The sequence below is a fragment of the Sciurus carolinensis genome, chromosome 15 (assembly GCF_902686445.1).
Source record: "Sciurus carolinensis chromosome 15, mSciCar1.2, whole genome shotgun sequence".
In the NCBI taxonomy this organism is placed as follows: domain Eukaryota; kingdom Metazoa; phylum Chordata; class Mammalia; order Rodentia; family Sciuridae; genus Sciurus; species Sciurus carolinensis.
Window position 1 is genome coordinate 57493808 of NC_062227.1, and position 24184 is coordinate 57517991.

Sequence of the window (24184 nt, forward strand, 5' to 3'; positions counted from 1 at the left end):
GGCTGCAGCCTAGATCTGGAGCTGAACGTCTGCATCCTGATACTCAAGGGTGAGGAGACAGGAATAGTTACAAAGTCTGTAGAATCACTCCCAAGAGGTGGAAACTTTGAAACTTTACTTTCAAGTCTGAACTAATATCTTCTGTAAGATATCAGCGTGATGGCCAATGTTACATTGTCAACCAGACTCAGAGGACCAGAAAGCTGGGCCGTCATTTCTGGGTGTGTCTGAGGCCGCTTCCCGAAGAGATTAGCATTGCACAGTGGACTGAATTAACAAAACCCTAATTTGGGTAGGCATTGGCCAAATCACCAAGGGCCCAAATGGAACAAACAGGTAGAAGGGCAGACTCAAGAGCTGCAGCTTCCATCTTCTAATGCCCCCAGACTTAGGGGAATATAATCAGTGACCTCTCTCAGTACCAAAAACTTAGGGTGCCCCAGATAACTGAAGATAGAAAGTTTATATGTGATTTATACACTTACATTGTGTACATAGATAGAGATCAGACAGCTCACATGGTTATGGAGGCAATATATTTAAACCACAGTAAAGTAACCAGTGACCGCCAACAACTCTGAGGGCAAAAACAAGCTACTAAGCCTCCAGGAAATAGTATGCAAGAGTCCCAACAGCCCATAGTTCCTAACAGCTTCTCCCCCACCCGCAGAATATCACCTGCTGAACCCCAACTTTAGGCTTCAAAGCCTACATCCCAAAATACCTAGCAGCAGGGCCTCAATTCCTTTATCATCCCTACCTCCAGGGACTCTTGTGAAGAAAAATGACGAACAGGAAAACTTGGAAACAACGTGTATGTAGATGTTATTTAAAACAAATTGCTGGTGTTTTCTGAAGGGGAAATGCAGCAGCCAGAGTTCCTTCAAGGTCACCTGCCTTGAAGGCAAGTGGCCAGGGTTAGGGGAACCCACTGGGAAGGTACACAGATGCCGACACATGTACCAAGTGGAAAATGCCTCCTCCTTTCATTTGATTACACAAACCCCTTGCATTCTGCCCATTTGCCTGATGTAGACACACAACTTTACCAAGTGTTCGATCCCAAACATCAGGCCCTGTTCCTAGGAGGACACGCCCTATGCCAGGGCTTGAAGTCACATACAGAGTGGTGACAAGAGTCCAAGGGCAGCCAGTCATGCCGGGACATCAACGTGTCTTGGATCTGGCACTAATTAGATGCTTAAACTAGACAGCAATCATCCGCACACAGCATGACAAGGGTAACATCTAAAAAGGCGAAGCACTTCCTGGCTGGCCTCTGGAGGAACCCGAGTTACTTCCCTTCAGTAGCTCCCACAGGGTTGCTCTGTACTGGAGTCCGGGAGTGCCAGGTGCGGCACCCACACACCTCCCTCCCTAATCCCCCTCCTTCGCTCCATCCCTTTCCCATCTCTTCCCAACTTGTAACCTACATGTGGCTTCATCCTAAAAGCCGTAACAGCTGGTACTTTCCTGGTGCCTTTCTATACCCTGGCACTAAACATTAAACAAGCTTTATAATTCCCATTCTTAAAAAAAAAAAAAAAAAAATTGCTCAAGTTGGAAACCTATTTCTAAGAAATTTCTTTAGATATTGATGGGCAAGTAGAATCAAAATGTTTGACTCCTTTTACCACTTGAAGTGCTTTACTTTCCCAATAAGCAGTCATATCTAGCCACTTTTGGGGTGGACAAGTCATTTCAAGGTCACAGGGGTCAAGTTCCTATTCAAAGGCACTTCTGAGGCATCCTTGCTGGAGACAGCACAGTCAGCTCAGAAACCTGCAGAGATGTCTTCATTTCTGCCTAAAACAGCACAGTCCATACCTGGAGCAGAGTCCTAGTAAATATGTACTCCTACACCAAGCTAAGTCTATCTCCCCACAATCGCCTCAACCCTAACCCAGTGCTCATCCTCTGCTCTTCAGGACTTGGAGGTAAGTCCACAAAACAGCACTGCGGGATTCAAGAGGGCATTTCCTTTTCCCTGAAGGCTCAGCATAGGGTCTCCCAGCAGTTCCTTATCTAGTATGATCTCCAGGCACCTTGTGTATCTCTGGATGATCTCCATCTCAATAGTTAGTCCCCTTACAATATTTCATTGAGGTCAAATAAGTGAAATCACATCTCACTGTGAAGGGTGAGCTCAATTCTAAGGAGTATAATGAAGCTAAAGCCATTCAGCACTACAATCGCCCTTGAAAATCCCCTACAGTGAGCATTATAGTGAAATGCCACCACTTCAAGAGGCTCTGAACTGCTTAAAGAAACAATCCCCTCCCCTTCCATGGCACTCTCACCCCTAGGACACATCCTCATTAAGTAGGTTGATCACTCACTATTCAAGTTGCTTTGGTTGGTTTGAGTCTTGGGGTTTTTGTTCATGTTCACCTCACACACAGAGCTGCATTTTTTAGATATAAATGCATCCACAAGTCAGTCCCACTTTTATCATCGTATCTTCATCTTGATAAAATATAAGTCAAAAAGAGGTTAATGTAATAGCAACCTCACTGAAGCACGTAAGATCAATAGCTCGATTCTTTTCTGAAAGAATTTAAGCAACTACTTTTTCCCCCATAAGACAAGCATGCACTCTGGAGCGTCATTTATCATCCTGGGTGAAAAAAGTCATTGGCACAAGTTTAGGCATATGGTTTTGTTTGAAGTCATCTAAGTCATGTTAGCACCAAGACCATGATTAACACTTTAGCTTTGGTTCTGTCCCCCTAAAGAACCCCGACTAACAGGTGTCAAGGATGATAAGCGCTGTGTTACAAAGGAATAACGAACAAGCTTGGAAAGAACTTTGCGTCACTTCTGCTCAAAACAATGTCGGAACAGTAGGTCAAACTATATAAATCAATCATCTAGTTTCACTGAAACAAGGCCACCTTATTTAAAAAAGCTGGTGCTAAGTCAGCTTTGTTCAAGATTAAGCTAGTCAAGGACTTCCCAGTAGGACCCAAGTCACAGCTCAGCGTCATGGCAGTCTGTAGAGACCCGTGCAAACAGATGCTTCTGGACTTTGGATGTTACTGTGTTTCTGCTCCAGAGGAGCTAACTTCAAGTACAGTCAATGAGCTCATGATGCTCCAGTTCATGAGCACTTTACCTTTTGGTTTTTAGATATGTCCATCTTTGCTTTCACCCCTAAAACAGCTGAAAATTTATGATGATCACTCTTCAATGTCACTACACCTAATGCTCTCAGTCTTGAAGGGCTACTTCTATCTTCGGTTCTATCCTGCCCCATCCGGTCAGGCTGTCTCCCTAAAGCCCAGCTCTCCTATGGATGACCTTGAGCCTCTGGGGTACAGTTTTCCAGGCCAACATAGTTGACTTCCAATCCAGTGAGTTTAGTTTTGTTTTGGATCAACTGTTCTGAAGGCAGAGAAACCCCTGGCGATGTTCATCACTTCCCACTAAACCCTCGTTCTAAAGAGGAGCTCCAGGGATCTTAATGCCCAAAGGCAGAAGAGTAGGGCCTACCAAGGGACGGATGGGCAAGGCGGGTACGCCATGGCACAAAGGAGAACAGCAAGAGGTGAGCCTCCCAGACCACTGTCAGTGCTGCCCTGACAGCCAAGAAACCTCAGCAACTCCTGCCAGAGGGACAGGGACACCACTCCCCACCTGTCACCTCCAAACGGTAAGGATGCTGGTGAGGTGCCTCCTCCCTACTACCCCCTGGACAGCACTCACTACACTGTCACCATCAGCAATAAGGGCCACATCCTCATCACTTGTTACACCCAGTGCTGTGCATGATACCAAGAGGATTCTCAAGTGTGTTTGTCCTACACGCCCAACCCACCAAGGCCAAGTGTGGAAGACATCTTGGCCTTGGGGAGGGAGGTTCTGGCATTCACGATGAGCTGGAAGCACACATCTCTACACAGTTTCAAACTCACCACAGGCATCACCAAGTTCACAGCATGAAGTGGCACCAGGTAGATTCAATGGCCTTCACCTGTATAAGGCCCTGTCAGATCAAAGCACACTACTGGAAACTATCAAACTTCCCTGGCTCTGTGCCATGAGCTAATTCAGCTACTACTCACCATTTCCCATAGTGAATAATTATGTGAAAAGTCCATTGCTTAGGGCATCCACCTTCCAGTTGAGATTCGTAAATACTATATTTCGATAGGGAAATACTACCACTGGAGAGGTGCACAAAGCCCAAGGTGAGATTTTAAATTCTCAGTCTAAACCAAGAGTTTACTTATTATATGAGTTAAGGTAAAAAAAAAAAAAAAAAAACCAGCCTCAATTTAGTCAGAACTTAGATCCCTTTATATGCAAGCTTCTGTTCCAGGGCTTTGGGTGTTATTTACAGTCCCAGACACATTATTCTTTGGCCAGCAGTTGGGTAGTTTGATTTCTGAGACAGTTCACACTGCAACCTGAGCACAATGCAGACCGATGCCCTTAGCACCTGTCCTGCTAAGAGCTCCACACATGACTTGGCATCATGTAGCACAGCAGCCTGCACAGTGGGGTTTGGTTACACACTTCCAGTCAGATCTCAGGGACATTAATCAAGTAGGCAATCCCTAGAGCCTTTATTAAGGCTGGATTACAGACAGTGAAGGAGGTGAGGGAAGCAAGAGGAAGGTAGAGGATGCAACTAGAGAAAGCAGAGGACCTACAAGGTTTTTTGGAAGAGACAGGGAAAAAATTCAATTCTTTGTTCTGGCAAATGTTAGGACCCATTTCCCAGTATCGTTTATTATGGGGCTATAGCAAACTCTTCCAGACATAGAAATTAGCACCAGAGCAGATGATATTCAGAAACCAGATCAGAAAGGCAAAGGATGCAAGTTCCGTAAATAACCACGGCCTTGTGAGAAATGTAACCGGGCCCAGGACAGTCTCCCATCTTGTTCTCCAAGGTAAAAGGCAGCAACCATAGTTTCATTAGCTCTCTGGGTAATCCTGATCACCCCGGGAAAGAAAACCATGGCTTATGGTGCTCACACATGGTTCTCAGTGACTGGGCCATCTAGCAAGGCTTCTTAGGCAGGAGTCAAAGCCACCTGGACCAAGGGTAGGACTCTGCCCAGCAATCAAGAAGCCGCCGTCTATAAAAGCTTTAGAGTTTGGTCATTTGTGACAGGGACAAGCAGTGATCATGAAGTCAATCTAAAGTGGAACCAGAGATTAAGATTCAATCCGTGAGAGCCGAGAAGGCTAAGAGCCAAGGACAAGAGGATCCTAGCTTTTTGATGGCACTAAGTATGTGTGAAAACACACCCCTGCTGACAAGATAACCTGGTCCTCAGAGCTACAGAGGTCTCAAGCATCTCTAGTCCTCGAATACGGGTAGCCTGTGGACCAGGTGGTTCAGGTGCAGCCTGGCCTGAGAAGGCCACACCGCTCAATGCCCAAAGCATCCTTAGAACACAGGCTGTGTCTTGAAGTGACTGCTTTGGGCGTGCATAAGGGCAAGTACACCAAGTACCAGGAAGGACAGACAGATCTAGGCATCCATTAATAGGGTGGATGCGGCCTACTCTTCTCAGAGGCCCGTAACTGAGCTGTGCAACAGTTAGGTCTGGAGCTCCAAGACTGAAGATCTGAGATGACACACGGGCCTCAAAGCCAGGACTTTCCAACCCCTTTGTTCTTTCTCCACACCCAGAGAGGAAAAGCATATTGGAATCCCAGTTTCTCCATGGATGCTGGAGCTTTGTTTCAGAGAACTCAGTCCAGGGTTGGCTAACAGTGACCAGCTCACAGTGAATCAGCACCCAGAACTCCCATCCCAGCCCTGGGCTCTCAGCCCACACCGGCCCTGTGGCTTCCCCCAAGACCTTCTCCTGGAGATCCGATCAGCAGTTCAGTTTACCTGTTATCTCATCAGCAAGTCAGGTTTTTAGTCTTACTCCAGTTTTATAGCTACTTGAAACCTTGAAGTTAACCCTAAGGGTACACAGCTGGGAAACCAGTCCTCCAAACTCTAGCTTGGCCCACCTAAAGGCTATATTCCTAGACTACCATCTTTTACTACCCTCCCTTCCCACTATCTATCCCACCCGAGTTCAAGGTTAATTGTGGTGAAATACACAAAATTCAGTATAACCGTTTTGCATATGACATTCACATTTTTGTGCAATCATTGCCAATATCCACATCCAAAACCTTGCTTTCATCTTGTACAACTGAAATTGTGACCCCACTAAACTCCCCACTCCCTTCCCAGCAACCCTCATTCTTGTCTCCATGAATCTGACCAGATACCTCAATGCATGAAATCACAGTATTTTCCTAAAAGGCTCATTTCACTTAGCAAAATGCCTTCAAGATTGATTTGTGTCACAGCCAATGTCAGAATCTCATTTCAAGGCCGAATATATTCTGTACAGCTGTATCACATTTTGTTTATCTGTTCCTCCTGATGGACGCTTGGGTAGCTTCCATTTTTGTTCCATCATGCATAATGCTTCTCTGCACCCTTTCTTACCTCCCTTATATTTAGTACCTAACATCATGCCTGACACAGCAGAAAGTGAGTACTTTCAAAAAAGCATATTAGAATGAAATAAAACCTTGAGTTAACAGGGGGAAATCAAAGGGAATTGTGCTTTCAACAAATAACCTTAGTAAGAAACTAAGGACAGAAATACATGGAAGATCAAAATTATACGCGACACGAGAATGTTCAAAACCAAGGCTGCTTTGTCAGCTTCTGCATCCACATTCACACATTGGACTAAACCTTTGAGCAGAATAAAATTACCTCCCAACAGGGCCACCCCATTCCACACTTAGGCAAGTTCCAGAGGAAACGAACGGGCTTTCCACTGGGTATCCAAGCCCAGAGCCTCGCCAAAATCATGGAAGATGCTGTAGTCCAGCAGAATCCCTGCTGTAGGAAGGGTAATGGCCTGGAAGTGGGGATGCAGGTGGAATTTAAAGCAATGACATCTGTTGTGTGCCCACAACCCCCACCTTGGGAACTGAAGAACAAGCCTAAGATTCAACCACCTTCAATGAAGGCAATTTGGCAAATATGGACCATGTACACTCAACCATCAATTACATGCACAGAAAGATTGAAAATCTAGAATTACCTGTGATTTCAAAGGATTTTCATTCTTTTGATGGTATTAGGGATTGAAACCAGGGCCTCACACATGCTAGGCAAACCACTACCACTGAACTACACCCCTAGCCCTTTTACGTTATTGAGACAAAGGTCTCACAAGGTCTCCCAGGCTGGTCTCAAACTTGTAATCCTCCTGCCACATCTAGCCTCAGCTTTCCATTTGGTTTTGTAATACCATTTTAAACAAACTTTGCATTCAAGTAACTGATTTGAGATGAATACTAGTGAACGCACAGTCCAAATTAAATTAGTACTGCCCCAATCCTGTTCCCCTACCACCCCCACCTAAATTCGTTTCTTTTGCCTCATTCCGATTTTTCCCCCTCAGTTTTACCATATGCACATCAATGCTGTTCATTTTGCTTCACAATTTCATGACAGTATTACTCTGTACGCCTTTTCCAAGGCGCCTTCGACAAGGATACCTAAGCCGGGCATCACGGGAAACACGCTCTACAAATGTACCATGGCTGGTGGGGCTGTGCTAGGTCTGGGTAGACACTTGGGAAAAGCAGCTCCATCAGCCTGGAGTGAATGGCCGAGGCACCAGGATAGTTCAACAACGCAGTCCACTGGCCCCGTGTCCCCCCTCGTTCCCCAGAGGACCAGCCTCTAGCTCACGATACAAATGGAAACCGCATTCTATTGCCTGGCATCCTCCTTTCCTCTCATGGAAGCCATTCGCCAAACTGAGAAGCCCCAACTTTTTGAGGAAAACTTTTTAAGTCTTCGAATTTCATGTAGAAGGATGCTCTTGTGTCCCGCAGAGGTTCTTGTCACAGCACATTTGAGCTTTACACTGGCAAAACTCTTCATCATCATTAGCTTGTCAGAACGGGCCTCTTCGTTCCTCCATAAACAAAGGCGAGGAGAGCTGCATGGCCTCAGCCGTGATTAGAATCATTAAAGGGGGGTCGGAGCCAGGCACGGAGGCGAGTACCTCCACACTTGGCCACTAGAGAGGCTGAGGCTGGAAGACCACTTCAGCCCAGGAGTCCATACACAACATACGTAGGGCGGGGCAAAGTTTTGAGCCAGTGAGTCAATTTTAAGGAAGAGCTGTTAGCCTGGAACTCAGGTCAAGTTTGATCGTTCTCACAGGTACATTAGCAAGATAACAGCAGGGCTCATCCGTACCAGGATCCAGATAACATGAGGACTTCCCTCGTGTCCAATTTAAATGCATGATTGGAGGACATTTCTAAACTGGTTATTTTAGTTGTAGACAGACAATATATTTTTATGTGGTGCGGAGGATCGAACCTAGTGCCTCACACATGCTAGGCAAGTGCTCTGCCACACCAGACTCTGAACTGCTTTGATAAGCTCCCCGATGAGCTCCTGAGACTATAAAGGGGAATGCTTTGAGTCCTGGTATACTTCTGTATACCAGGCTCTCCGATGCCAAGAAAGGGCCCTGTCAGCTAGCCAAAGCTGGCAACATCAATGACAAGGGTGTGCTCATTTCCCATCAAACACCTGCCTGGACAATTTGAAGACCATCTTCCCTTTCTGCACATCCTTTCCTCTAATCTTAATGGGTTTTCTCTGATGGGGACAGAGGAACAGTGCTAAGGAGAAAGGACCCTCCACACTTGGGCTTCTTTCATGCACCATCAAGATAACATACCTCATGGAGAGTAAAAGCCAGGTAGCTCAGTGTATGCTTGGGGTCCCTCATTATAAATGGGGTAACAGAAGTGCCTCCATTGTAAGACAGTGTTAAAAATGAGAAGAAATGATCTGGCACAAAAGCTCTCTATAGCAGCTCACAAGTTTTTCAACAGCAGAGCTCAAAGGTATGTAAGCTCAGAACAAAGGAAACTACATGCCAAGCTTCCTCACTTGAAATTTGTATCCTGAATATTCTTTCACTATCTTTCCTATCACTAAATTCATTTAAAGATTAAAAACAGCTACAAATAATGCCAGTTACATACAGATAGGAAAACTACAAACATGAAAAGACGCTCAACCTTCCAGAGACAGTCAACAAAAACCTGAAACTTGGTACAAATAAGGTTTAGGCAGAGGAACAACGGTCAGGCTTGGAAGGTGAGTAAACAGGTTCTCTTCTGGAAGCTACAGGCCATATCATGCCAGCAGTTCCACCTTTAGAAGTGAATTCTAAAAAAAAAATAAGTAAAAATAAAGTGAGATAAGGATGTTCAGCAACATTTTCAGCATCAAAAAAATTGGAACCAACCTAAATGTTCATAAAAATTAAATGTTAAAAACCATTATGATACATGTGTACAAAGCCATATTATTCTATTAAAGATGGTAAAATTGCCTTTGTATGCTACAAAAAAAACAGATTTAGAGGAAAAGAAAAAAAAAAAGAACCATGTCATGCATTTTAAGCATACTGTGCTGAAATCTAAAGTGGGTTTGCCCAATAAAATGCAAACCACAAGTGTGAACCACATAGGAAAAGACTATTTCCCAAAGCTCACCTTAAAAATTAGATAAACTGAGTAAGAACACTTTAGCCCAATAGAAGCAAAATATTATATAACCGTTTTAAAAGCGTAAATTAGATTTTTACTTTTTTAGTCTTGGAAAGCTGGTGTTAAATACTTAAGGCTCATCCAAATTTGGATCAGCCTCATTTCAGGCACTCAATGGCCATGTGTAGTTACCATACTGGACAACAGGTTCTGTGAGTGTACATAATGGTAGTTCTTTCTGCAAATGGTACAAAGCCTTTGTCTTTCCTGCATTATATGAATCACTTCAATAATCATTCATATTCAGAAGGAAAAAAGGAACATTGTGAAAAATGCTTTTTAATTTTCCTTTAAAGACCTAGGACCAGAAAGCACAGCTTAAATTTAAAACTTCAAACTGTTCTTACTCCTTCCCCAAGTTATCTACTGCTCTAGTAGTTATTTGCAGCAATCCTTCACTTCCTCATTTACCAAGCCCCCTTGTGATGGATACCCAAGCAGGATGGCAGGGGAGAGTTAGGAGAAAAGGGCTCAACTTCATAATGCTGACCACCCAGAACTGGGACTGGAGGAAGAAGCGAGACAGAACATGGATCAGAGATACTTTAAGGCATAGATCACATAATCCTTCATAACTATCCCATGATGCAGGTAACCTTATGGAAAAATTTGAGTGCCAAGTATCTGCTGCAAGGTGTCAGCTAAGAGCCTTTGGCAACAACATCCAGGGCAGCCCAAATTAAGATCATAGCCACAAGGCCAGGACTACCCACACCAAGAACATCTCTCACCCTTATTGATAGGCTCTAGGACAACTGCCATTTCCTCCAAAGTGAATCCCAAGCATCTTATGTGATCCTAGGATCACATAAAATCTAGGTCTCTAGATTCAACATTTCTCCAAGCTCTAGTATCTGTTTCTAACACAAACCATTGTCATCCCGAATCCAAAATAGAGATCAAAAATTATCCTTGCCCCCAGTCTGACATCTAATTTCTGTCTATACTCAAGTCAGAAAACCTCAAGGTCAAATTGACTCATCGCCTTCCCTTGTCTCTCATAATCTAAAACTTAAGTGCCAGTCTCAGTAATCCCCAAGTATAAAAATTAGGAACAAGCACAACTTGTACCCAGATCTTAGTTTATAAGTTCCCTTCTTTAATAAAAGGAAATGGACATCCCCTCAGACCAGGGATCAAAGTGATCCCATCAGTAATGAGATGTATTACTATGCAGAGGGAAAGGCACTGTATTTGATGTTTTCTTGCCCAAAATTCACAACCTCCATGTATGCATGAAAAACGTCAAACAAGGTCAGGTGAAGAGTCATTCTACAGAGTGAGTGACCGATACCCATAAAGTGCCAAGGTGAAGGAAACTGATCAACTTCTGCCAACTAGAGACTAGGAAGTTATGTCCTGATGGTCACGGGGGATCCTAAATGGGGCCCTAGCCCAGAAATAGGACACTGACGAAAAACCTAGCGACACTGCAGTAACATCTGTAGACCAGCAGTATTATGCAATCATTGATTTCCTAGTTTCGATAATTGCATGCTGGTTATATGAAGTGTCAACACTAGGGAAATCTTGGAAAATATGCACAAGAACTGTGCTATTTTTATGACATTTCTGTAATTCTAAAAATTTCTTCAAAATAAAGAGTAAAAACTAATGCTGACCAGGTGCAGTGGTACAGACCTGTAATCCCAGCTATCCAGGAAGCTGAGGCAAAAGGATCACAAGCTGAAGACCAGCCTGAGCAACTCAAGACACTGTCTCACATTAAAACAGGACTGGGTATATAGTTCAGTAGTAGAGCAATCCCCGGTACAAAAAAAACAAACCACTACTACTACCCGTAAATATGCCTAGATCATTCCCATCCACACATCTAAATGCACTCCATCACCCCCTTCTGATGGCACCCTTCCCAGTCTTCAAATTCTATTCGTTCCTCAAGGCAGTCATGCCCCCTGGCCTAACAGAAGCCCTTCCTGCACAACAGCCCACCAGACCACCTCCTCCCCAAGAGTACCTGGAACTCCAGCATCTGCACTCCTCTCAACCCAGGGACTATATTGGTTACTTTGTATTTAGATTTTATCACGGAACACTGGAGGGTCCCCAAAATGTGATGGCCTCTGCCCTACAAGCAGCCCAAGGACCACCAAAGAAAGGCAGGGCAACAGCCTGCTCCGTGAGTACTGGCAGTCAGATACGTCATGAGAACTTCAACTTCACAAAAACATTGCAATTCTGACCATTGTCAGCAGGGCCCAAAAGGGTCCACTGGGCTTTACAGGCCAAATGAGAAAGGGGAGCAAAGGGAACGAAGGGAAGCCATGGCTGGGAAGGAGAAGGCAACACCAGGCAGACAGGCTGGGAGGGAAAGTGGGAGTGGGGAATACCAGACCTCCATACCACACCCGAGGCCTAGAGGCCAAAGCCTCTGATCCTCTCAACACCCGCTTTGCCAGGCCTGTCAGTTATGGGTTAATATGGGTTCCCAGAATCAGATCGAGATGATTCCTGCACAAGAGTCAGACGGTTTCCCCAGGAAAGGATAAAAGGCGAGTGGAGCTTTGGGACAGGGAAAGCAGGAAGGGTGTAATTGAGAAAGGTCCCAAGCAGTTACTCCAGTCCCACCCTGTGGAAGACCTCAAACCAGGCAAGGTGGCAAACACCTGTCATCTCAGTGGATCTGGAGGCTGAGGCAGGAGGACCACAAGTTTAAAGCCAACTTCAGCAACTTGGCAAGACTGTCTCAAAGGGATGTGACGCTGAGGTTAAGTGTCCCTGGGTTCAATCCCTGGTACCAAAGAGAAATTTTGTTATACTACTTTTGTTTAGTGACTGTTCCCATTCGCAGAGGCTGGAAATTCTCAGGCCTTCTGTGCATATATGCAAGGATAGCTTCAGGAAGCACTGACAGTGACACAGCAGTTGGTTATCAAGAGTGATCAACCACCAAGATTGCCTGTAGGGAACAGAATAAAGGGAAGATGAGGGCAACACTAATAGCATCCACTACCACCGACTGAGTCCTCTTGTCTTCAACACTTTTCAGAAAGCAGAGAATCTTTCAGGAACCAATAGTAAAGACTGTCAGTGCCTCCAACAGTGAGGAATACAGAGCAAACAAGCGTCTATTGCTACCTTTGAGACCGATAACTTGGGGGAAACCTACTTACCTGATGCAGAGGTGAGGGAAAGTTGCTCAAATGCACGGGGGTTGTTTTTCCAAAGAACTGGTGCCCAAATCAATGCCCTTACTGCTCCTAGGGTCTAAGCTACCATACCCAGGGTGTGTCCACCAAAAAAGTAACCACCTAGCAGCACTCACTCATTGCTTGGCTGGGTGTGGTGGTATATACCTGTAATCCCAGTGATTCTGAAAGCCAAGTAGATGGTGAGGTAGGAGGATTCCAAGTTCAAGGCCAGCCACAAGAACCCCATATCTCCAAAAAATAAATAAATAAAGACTGGGCAAGTCGCTCAAAGGTATAGTGCTGGTAGATTCAATCCCCAATACGAAATAAACCAGCCTGCTTGGGTCTGGGGACATTCCTCAGCAGTGGAGTGTCATAATCAAAGCCCTAGGTTTGATCCCAACCAACACACACACAACCCCAACTGTTCAAACACTACCTGGCAATTAAAAAGTAGGAAAAATATTTGAAGGCATCAATTTCAGTATAATGCCTTCCTAGTCACTCTGCTAACTAGCAAAGTAGCCTATTGAAAATATCTAAGTTTTTCATCCAGAATAACCCCCTATAAAGAACAGTCATAGTCATACCATCCAGCCTGAGGTAGGGGGTTATGTAGTTCATATTTTAATATCAGGTTTTCTGGGGCTGGGGAGATAGCTCAGTTGGTAGAGTGCTTGCCTTGCAAGCTCAAGGCCCTAGGTTCGATCCCCAGCACCAAAAAAAAAAAATAAAAATAAAAATAAAAAAATAAAAAATAAAAAATAAAAAAAATCAGGTTTTCTGAAGTCATGATCAAATCATATTCACCATGCCAGCATATGCTTGGGCTTCTTTTGGGGCTTGTGCAAATCAAGCCCACTGTCACTTTGGGCAATGTAGAAGCCAAGCACTAATGCTTGCTACATACATGCTACTTGTGAGAGAGCCCTGTCAGTTCCACTTTTCTGAAAGCATGAGGCTGACTCACCTTGACATCACCCCGAAAGTGACTGGAACTGACAATAAAGTGCTTTCTCCATCCTCACCACAAAGAAAGCAATTTCTCTGATGAGGTGATGGGTCTTCCACAACGGGAGTTTCATTAATGGGAATCATCTTTTGCCAGTGGGGGGAAAAAAATACCCCCCCAGGAGGCATAGCATATGATCCTGCAGTTGAAAACAGATAAAAACCAAGTGTGAACAGGAGTGTGGGAAAAAAAGTCTCAGGAATGCGTTAATATACTAATTTCTTACCTGGAATGATTTAATACTCAACATTCCAAAAACACCTTCCAACTGTGTCACTAAAGCAACAAGAATGATCAATAGAAGGCTTTAAAATTTCCACCTCCCAACAATTATAAATGCTGTTGGCATGATGGGTATGTCCATCATGCATAATATACTACTGTGCTTGTCTGGGTCCAATGTTCATCACATTAGGAAAGACCACTAACAGGTTAGAAATAAAAGGGAACCTGGGTTATTTCATCAATACGCTAAAATGAACAGATCATCTCTCCAAGAAACAAAGGGAATCTGAGCAGCAGGCACAGTTTCTCCATATGATTTACGATTCACACGCACAATGAGAATCCAGCCTGGCAACCGGGGTTATCACCATAAGGAAACACTACTGCTGCTTCTCACAGTAAGGCATCCAAGTGTTCAACTGCCTGAAAGAGCAGCAACTTCTCCAAACTCAAACCTGGCAGTTACTGCTCGGCCACAAAAAAATCTCCTTGACTTCAGATTCAAAAACTGAAAAATGATCAAGAATCAGAACCCCAGTAAAAGGGTAAGGTGCAGTTCACTAGCCCTAGGGAGGAACCCCTAGGTTTTGGTTTAAGTACAAAACCTTCACACCAATAAAGCTAATTTTTAAGAATATCCAAGTCACTTTACTGAAAACACCATTTTCGTCTTTGTATCCAACTCAAAGTATTCTGAAACCCCTCTAAGTCACTCCTATGTAACTTGCATGCAATACTCATTTCTAACAAAGTCATATTGAGTATTAACAAAAAGTTTCCTAAAACCAATCCAATGTTTTTTTCAAAACTAAGGTTCCAAAACCTGATGTACTCAATAGCCCATTAGCTTTGTACAATGCAGCAATTAAACACAGTTAAAGGATTTTATGATACACTGCAATGTGTAGTTACTTTAGTTACATCACTCCTTTAACCTAGGAACACAGGTTTTATTTGTAGCACTTTCAGGAAACAGCTTCAGCTGTGAACTCAATTTCTCCCTCCCCCATTTCCAGCCTTCACACTCGGTCCCTGTTAATCGACTTCAGGGAAAGCTGAAAACTGGAGCTTTGAGGGATCCTCCCCAAACCCCACTGGTAAAAAAGGCTTGGGGTGCTTTTCCAAAGCCAAAGTTGCCAGCGTTCACGTCCGGACTCCCACTTTCTCCACTCTCCCAGAGACTACTGTCATCCGTGATCCCTGCTTAGTCTCTCGGGTGCTCCAGAAGTCCCCAAAGGCAGTATCCACAGCAGCTGAGGCAGGTGACACCCTGTTATCACCTCGTGAGAATCAACCTAAGCCGGCTGTGTTCCTTCTCAGCAGGAAGGGGAGCTTTTATAACTCATCCAATAAGGGGCGGCAAGCCCTGCGAACTAAAGGGCTCCCCCAAGCGCTGGACAGCAACTAGCAATCTCCAGGTAAGGATGCGGAAGTAGCTCTTCCTACCCCGCCCAGACCTGTTGGCCCGGGCCGGCGTCTCAGGAATCACATACTCACCCACACGACGCGCGTCACACACCACTGTGCATGGAGGCTTACGCACAAGGCACTGTCAAACCTGTCCCGGCCACCAGAGAAGACGAACAGGAAACCCAAGTATCTGGAGACTCAAAACTTGTTTTTTAAGCGGGTATGGGGCGCCTAAAACCCTTCCTTGCTCACCTCACCCCTGGCACCAAGCTGAAACTCCAAGAGCCCAGGCGACTGCTGCACGGCCACAGGCACTGAGGGATGCGGCGGCTAATTCCTAACTTGAACCACAGCACCTGCGGCGGAACCCAGGTGTCTCCGCCCGGGCCGCACCTGTTCCCCATTATGGGCAAACAGGCCCGCACGCCCATTCTAATCTTAAACCCTACAACTCCACACCTCACCCCTAGTTCAGAATTACTGACCGCCTCCCGGCAATAACCGAAGTCCGCTTGGTACCCACCCCGAGAGGCCGCCTCAAAATGCCCATCCCCAGCCAATTAAGAAACGGCTCCCATTCCCTGCGATCTACAGGGATCCCTGGAGCACCCCTCTACTGACAGCTTACACCCCTCCTCCAGCCGCCGCGCCCCTCACACCCGGCTGGTTCCTCTCCCCTCTCCACCGCAAAAATCCCCCCAGCGCTACAAGGAAGGGAAGCAAAGCAAGCACGAGAGCCGCACAGCGCTGCAGAACACCCGGGACGAGGTCCGCAAGCCAGAGGGGGCGGCGCGCCGGGTGCCACTACGGGGACTGACCCCCGCCCCCAGCTGGCGGAGACGCCCCCAAGGTTCCGGAAACTCATTCTAGAGCTAAAGCGGCGACAAAAATCAGGGGCGGACGGCGTGGAAGGGGGCGACATCCCGGGTAGGGGACAGAGCCGTGGAGCTACTAAGCAGGCGCGGCCGGGCGGTCGGTCAACGAGGGGCGCTCTCGGAACAGCCAAACTTTGTCCATCACCGAAGTTCGAGGTGCAGAGAACGGAGGTGAGAAGGAAGCTAGGAATGGCCTGCCGCCTCCCGGGACGGTGGGAGAAGGCGGCCCGGAGGCGCGCCGCCCCCGCCACGGGGAGCTTTTCACCTGTGCCCGCCGGGGCTGCGGCGCATGGCCGCACTCACCTGGCTGTAAAGCTCGCTGACCGACATGACCCCACGGGTTGGGCCGGAGCCCGGGACGCCCCACCTCGCCTGCAGCCCTAGCTCGTGCCCAGGTGGGCAGCGGGTCCCGGCTCCTCGCTGCCCCAGCAGCTCTCAGTCCACAGCCGGCCGGCCTGGCGCCATCTTCCTGGACTAGACGAGAGTTTCTCGCCCTTTCCTCTTTTCTCCCAACCTGCCCAGCCGGCTTCCTGGAGGCGCCGCGGCCGACTCACTCTCTCCGTCGCGACCTTTACTCCCGTGGCAGCGGCGGCGTAGCTGCAGCCGGGCAGGAGTTGGGAACAAGCGGGGGAGGAGGCCGCGCGGCGCCGCTCCCCGCACAGGTATGGGGAGGAGGTGCAGGAGGGAGAGCCAGCCGGCCAGGGAGGCGGAGGACCGGCGCGTCACAGCGGGCGGCCCGTGCGCCGCCGCCGCCTTTGAGCCCTACCGCGCCCCCGCCGCCACGGGGTCCTCCGGGCCGGGGGCGGGGCCGACACGGAGCGGCGCACGGGGAACCGGCACGCGCCGCCCCCTGCTGGACGCCCGGCGTAAGCTGGCACAGGTGTGCACCGGCTGTGGGTACCTGCCGCTCGGCGTTCATCTTCCACCCGGGCTGTGCCCCGTGAGACTGGGCTAGAATGCAGTGGAACCACCGGGGAAAAGGCACCGAAATACTGGAGAGCTGAAACAGGAAAGCCGTGGAAGGCTCCGCGCGTTTTTCTCTTACGCGGCTGTAGTCAACGTTTTCATTAGTAAATTTCAATTGTGTTGTAGTTTGCTAAGGCGATTCTGATCCACACTGAAAATCGTCTCTGCCAAACTGAACTCCCTGCACTGAAATCCTGATCAGAAAGGTGGAATTCGCCAGTACCAGTATTTGCCAGTTTCATCCGCAGCTTCCCACTAAACTCCAAGCCGCTCCCCTCAGAGCATTTTTGCTTTACCGGAAAGTCTCATTTTCTCCTACATTTACCCTGCCTTCCTGCCGCACCCTCTGTCTCCCCTGTCTGTGGCACTTGGAAGCCTACAACAACTTAGGGTCCTCTCCAACATCCAGCAAAAAGTAGCAATTTCACTCAGAAAATGAGAATTGTCAGGAGTCCAGAGGGGGCAGAAAGTGCTGTCAGAGACACAGCCTTTGACTTCTGAAAGTAGCATTTGCCCTTGAGCCTGGTTCTCAGCTAGAGGGTGCATCTACACCAGCTGAGGCCATTCTGGAGCACCAGCCCTAGAAGGTGAGTCTGCACGTATCACACTTAAGACCTTCCTACTGGAATGCAAGATCCCTATTGTAATTGACCTGTGTGGTGCTTAGCATAGATGCCTTCATAATGAGAATCACGAGGGAGGCTTTGGCTAGGTCCTCTGCCCAGGAGTTCTGATTTATGGGTGAAGGATGGGACCTGGATATCTCAATTCCTCTGAAAAATTCTAAAGGATGGTATTTCCAGGGTCAACAAATAGTGACCAAAATTCAGGGGACTCTCATTGGATCTAGAATGGAACCATCCAGTGCTCCACTGGCAAGAGCACAAAGGACATGGTTCAAACGTTTTTCTTTCAAAAATCTTTCTGCATAAGTTCCCTTACCTGGATTTCAGTGGTTATTAAAGTGTGCACCACACCCACACCAGCCATCAGCATAACCTGGGATCTTGTTGGAAATACAAATTAGGGCTAGGGGTGTAGCTCAGTGGGAGAGCACTTGACTAGCTTGCAGGAGGCCCTGAGCTAAACTGCAGACCCACTAAATCAGAAACTCTGGCAGTGGGGCCAATACTCCATGTTCTCACTGACTTTCCAGTTCATTCTCCCCTCTGAATGAGAAAGCCTCCTTAACCCCGCCTCTTACTCAGCCCTTTGCTCCACCAGTAGTCCCATCTCTCCTGGATTTCTCTACTTTCCTGGTAAGCTAGAAGTGACAGTTTCACGTGCGCAGCTGCTCCACTCACTCTCCAAGTCCCTCCATCATTCACGGCTTCTCAACATTTTCTTCTGTTCACAGTCACTTGCAAAGTAGATGTGTGGCTTCCACTCCCAGAAATTCTGATTTAACTTGTCTGGGGTGCTGCCCTGGGTAAACAGATTCTGAAGAACTCCCAGGTGATTCTAATGGGCATCAAGGTTAAAAGTTGCTGCTTTAATCCTCTCTGGCTCCCACTTAGCCCCATCCTATTGGAACCGCCTTCTCTCCCTGAGGTCTGGGGTGATAATTGACTCCCTCCCCTCATGGCATCTATCATTTTCCTCCTTTCTCTGTTGTTTTCTCAGCCTCTCTCCTCACCCTTTCTCAATGTCCTTTTCCAGTCCTGCTTGCACATCCTGCTTCTTAAATAAAACTTTGCTCCATTTCCCAGAACTTTCTTTTTTCTCATCCAAGCTCCCCAGTTCATTCTCAGTGTGATGCTGACTCTCAAATTGAATTCTAGGGCTGGGGAGATAGCACGGTTGATAGAGTGCTTGCCTCATGTGCACAAGGCGCTGAGTTCAATCCCCAGCACCACAAAAGAAAAAATTCTAACCTTACTCTAGACCCACCACTCTACCTGCAATATAAGCAATGAATGCTAGCAATGATCTCAGCCCAACCCAAAGTCCAGCTCTCTCCAGCCTCATTCCAACTGTCTGACTTCCGTCACACCTGGCACAAATTAAAAGCACAGTTCATGTTGACTGAACTGAATCATCTCCCTGAGGGGAATACAAGCCTTGGCCAGAGTTTTGTGAATTTCTAATCCTATAATCAGACATGGTCTTTCCCGCCTTTGAATAATAATAATGGTATTTTTAATGTTACTTTGTTCCAGGAAACATGCCAAGCACTTTACTCCTGTGATCTTGTTGGAGCCTCAAACCAATCTTATAAAGGAGGTTAGGAACATCCTGTTTCACAGATGAGCAAAGTAAGGCTCAAAGAGGAAGGGATGAGCAACAATCTAGTTTAGAGAACTAGTGTTCTGGTCGTCTCTAGAGTCTGGGCACTACCTTTACACTAATGGTCTTGAACTTTATAGTGCCCATCAGGATTAAGGAAATATTAGCGGGTGCTAATTCAGTTGTTCAGGTGTGCGGTCAATGAGTCTGCATGTTTAATAAGCATCTCAGTTGGGTAGGACCACCTGGGTGTAGAAATGTTACTCTAGTTCCATAACTTCTTAAAGTAAAGAGAAGACATCTGTGGATAATGCTTTTGTCTCTTTCCTGGCAGTCAAGGGTTTCCTTCATATGTAAATAAGGAAGAACCTTAAACTTTCAAAGTTTTTATTTGCACCTCTCCAAGTGTTTCCTTTACCGTGCCCTATATTGTATATGTATTAACGTCCCTTTCTCCTCTTCACCATTAGGCTCAGAGGGTCTTGAAGGCAGAGACCACATCAGACCTGTTTGTGTCATTCTTAGAACAATGCCTTGCACAGAGTACATATCAATAAATAGTGGGTGAATTGAGAAAGGTCTTGAGCCAGATCTACAGGAAGTACTATTCATTGATTGGTAGAAAAGAGAAGGGAAACAAAGAGGTTGCCAAACAGAAAAAAATAGTATAAGCCAAGAAAGAGGAAGGGAGGAACTGAGCCAAGAAGAACCCTTCTTAGTGTCTTGTATTTGCATAATACGTTTTCTAAACTGCAAATCAGTATTCAGTGACAATTAAAATCGTTTTCTTATATTCTCTCCCCTACCAAGCATATCTTCTCCCTTTCCTCCTCTATTTAAACTGCACACACATTCACAGAAAACTACCAAAGCAGAGCTAGGACCCACTGTCACTGTCCTAGTTCAGGGTCAAGCAAGTAGAGATAGCAGGAGGAGTGTTGAGAGGGACACAGTTTCCAGGTCTCTGCTCCTGAGCACTGGACTGCTTCTCCCTCCCCACTTGTTCCTCTACAAGATGCTGAGACTTCTTGTCCTCCCCCCACACACACCTTGGTTCCCTGCTCATATCATTCTGTGTCCTGCCAATGAGACCAGATTCTCAGGCATTTTTAAGTAGGGATTTTTATCAATCAGGATCAGCTAGGTTATGCTGCAGTAACAAACTAAACCAAAGTCTCAGTTCCTTCAACAAAAGCTGTATTTCTTGCTCACATTACACAACTGTCATGAGTTGGAGATAGCTCTGCTCTACCTCATCTTTTCTCTGGGCACCTATCTTGAAGGTCACCAGTGTTGTGGCATGTGGAAGAGGGATAAAGCAAACATTAACTCTTAAAGTTTCTGATTGTGGATCCAATTCAGATCTCAATTTCCAAAACAAGTCACAGGGCTTATTAATGAATCCATTGGGGTAAGGATATATAATGCTGTACAGAGTAGAGAGCACTGATCGATCAGAGGAGCAACTCAGAATAAGATAGCAAATATTTTGAACAATAATATAATCCGTTAGACATTTCTCTCATACTCCAAATTCTGTCTCCTCCATAAAACTTGTCTTGGTTTATGTCCAGATTTCTCCTGAGTTCTAACTTCCCTTAACCACAGTAAATGAATGAATTCTGGATCTGGGTGAAGAGCCATGAAGTTGAAATTTAAACTCTCTAAAAGTGAGGAGGGGACAATTTCACCAGCATGGAAGGACAGAAAGGAAGTAGATTTGTCCCTAGACTGAAACCTGGGCATGGATTCACAGAGCAAGGATCACAGTTTTGAGTATAAGTCATTTAGTTCAATACAAGAATGCTCAGCCTGGGCTGAGGATGTAGCTCAGTGGTGGAGCTCTTGCCTCTATGTTGGAGGCCCTGACTTTGAGCCTCTGCACTGCAAACAAAACAAACAAAAAACCACTCCACCTCTCAAATGTATGACAACCTAGTCTCTGATTGGACATCCCTGGATTGGAGACCTCACTATCCTGCGAGGCAGCTGGAACTGTCATGGAACTTCTGATGTCACTTTAACCCTAGGCCATCTCTCTCCTACAGATTTTGAGTGTTGAGTCGAGTCTTATGGTTTGTAACCAAGCAATGAAAATATGGTTGAAATTATATCACAAGAAATTAAAATAAGAGTTGAAATTGTTTCCTCTACAGGTGGTCATTAAAATTACTCTAGCAGACTGCTTCTAAATTGGCTTCAAATAATCCTTATCTCCTAGTTTCTACCCTAGTGTGATCTCTTCCTTTTGTTTATGTGGAGCAAACCTGATGATTGGCTTCCAACAATAAAATACAGCAAAGTGATGAATTGCCATTTTCATGATTAGACTATAACGGACTGACTTTTGTCTGGCTGTAACTCTGACTCCTTTTATATTCTTGCTCTGATGAAGAGTCACGTGCAGTGGACATGACAAGGAAGTACAGGCGACCTCAGTGCAGCAGCCCCTGAGGAGCTAAATTTTCCCACCACCTATGTGATTGAGCTTGGAAGCCGATTTGACCCTAGATGACAGTTTGGAAGAGACCACAGCCCCGGCCGACACTTGGATTGCAACCATGTGATACACCCTGAAGCAGAGAACCCGGCAAGCTGTGTCTAAATTTTAAAAACTATGAGATATTAAGTTCTTTGACCCACAGAAATGACAATAATAAATATGTGCTTGTTTAAACCACTAAGATGGAGGGTAATTTATTATGCAGCAATACATGACTAACACAATCACGTGGGCTGGGGATATAGCTCAGTTGGTAGAGTGCTTGCTTTGTAAGCACAAGGCCCTGGGTTCAATCCCCAGCACCACAAAAAAAAAAAAAAAAAAAAAAAAAAACCAACACAATCACGTACAGAAAGTGTTCTGTGATGAGATGATCAGCTCACTGATAAGAACTTCATTTGAGCCATATCTTTCCTCCTCAGCATGGCAGTTTGGCTTGCAAATGCTCCTACTTGCTAAATCGGCCACCTTCAAATGGAGGTCTGTGGTGCCCTGGTAAGGGAATCGATTTCCGGATTCTGAATCTCCATCTGCAGCATTCTTCCTAAACACTGGTTTGCAAGCAGCAGCACAGGCCTGCAGGCAGGGAGGCTCCTTCTCAAGTCTTCATTCCCACTTTTCCTTCCTTCGGTTTGCAGAGGGGCAGGCTCTCCAAGCCCCTGAACCCGAGGGCAGTGCTTGACCTGGGGAGTCAAAGCTTCCAGAACCCCAAACAAAAGAACAGTTAGCAATGTGATGCTGAGAAAGCTAGTGATTCTAAGGAAGGGGCCATGCATTCTTTTGCAAGTCAGGTGGTTTCCAATTCTGTGCTATCAGCAAAATTGAAGGAGGACCTAATCCAGTGGTCAGCTGACAGGGTATTAAAAATAATCTTTTGATGGATCACTATGTGATTTTTGGCAACTCAGAAAGAATTCAAAGAATTAAAGGACACTGTTCTAACAAAATTTCCCTTCCCATCTATTTATTTATGTAAACATGATTTCTCAGCACTTATGTCCGTGACTAAAATAGGAAGAGATTTTTGAAGTTGTGCAATAACATTTGTGATACTAATTTAATTCAGAATAATTTATTAGACAACTGGAAATTTTAATAATATATTTAGATACATATTTTTGTTATAGATAAGCTTTATAGGTGGTTACTAAATGAGTTTCTACTACAAAAGTGTAAGATAAAATTCAGGGGGCAAGTGGAATGGAATTTTAAGCTCAAGGAGAAAAAATGATTTAAAGAAATTGGTTGTGTATTTTTAATAAGCATTGGAGGGTATGCAATTGCTATGGCATTTGGAGTACCTCGAGTTCATTTAAAACAGTGCTATTTTAAGGGCCTAATGCCAGAAATTACATCTTTTCCAAATATTGTAACTCATTTTTTTAAAAAATCTAGTTATTAACTTAAAAATGTGTGACGACGTGTAGTTTTTCAAAATTCCTTTTGGAAGTATGAAAGCAAGAAAGCATGAAGCCCACAAGACAGAGGACAGTCACCTGCACGGCCCCCAGACCAGGACCTTATTAGGAATTCAGGATTTAATATGATATTCACAACCTTGATGCTAGGGAACACTTCGAGTTTGCCAGTTTATTCCGTGGTTATCTCCAAGGCTGTCTTGGGGCCACGTAGACATCTCTTTCACCTATTCTAAATCCACTCTCAGCTTGTGAGGGTTTAACCCCCACCTCTGTTACTGTTTGTCTGACAGACACTCTGACCCAGTGCCCCACCTGGACTTGTGCACAGGTGAAGGTGGGTAGCCCCGACCTGTGAAAATGGTTGGAGGTGACTGGGGTTGTCTGGTGTGGGAAAGACAAGACTCTAGACTGAAGAGTGGTGAGAGCTGGGGTTCCCGACAAGGGGGATGGGCATCATAACTGTTTTCAAATACTGGAAAAATCTGCCATGTAAAAGTGATCAAGCTGGCTCTATTTAATAGAGACCAGGCCCAGACCACAGGAAGGAAGTTGCAGGGTAACAAATAGTGGATGACCCTGAGGAATGGGTACAACGTGTGAATAAGAACACTACTTGAGAGAAGCAGACGCTCATGAAGAAGTGAGCTTGCCGTCCCAGGAGGAATTCAAGCAGAGGCTGGATTAGCCCCAGTAAGGATGCTGTAGTCCTGCTGCTGGGTGGAAGAGCCGACTGGGCCACTGCTGGGCATCAGTGGTTGTGGCCTAGTGGC

The 24184-nt window shown here is 45.8% G+C and overlaps 1 protein-coding gene across 4 annotated transcripts in view; it reads right to left on the reverse strand.

Moving 5' to 3' along the window:
• Positions 1-17028, reverse strand: part of Myo5b (myosin VB) — a 323115-nt gene extending 306087 nt beyond the window's left edge. The window contains exon 1 of one of the 4 annotated variants that reach the window (XM_047526328.1): positions 16602-17028. In XM_047526328.1, coding sequence (XP_047382284.1) covers positions 16602-16628 — 27 coding nt within the window. In that variant the 5' untranslated portion in view covers positions 16629-17028. The remainder of the gene's footprint in view (positions 1-16601) is intronic. The other 3 variants (XM_047526329.1, XM_047526330.1, XM_047526332.1) reach the window with 3 other exon arrangements.
• Positions 17029-24184: the final 7156 nt, after the last annotated feature.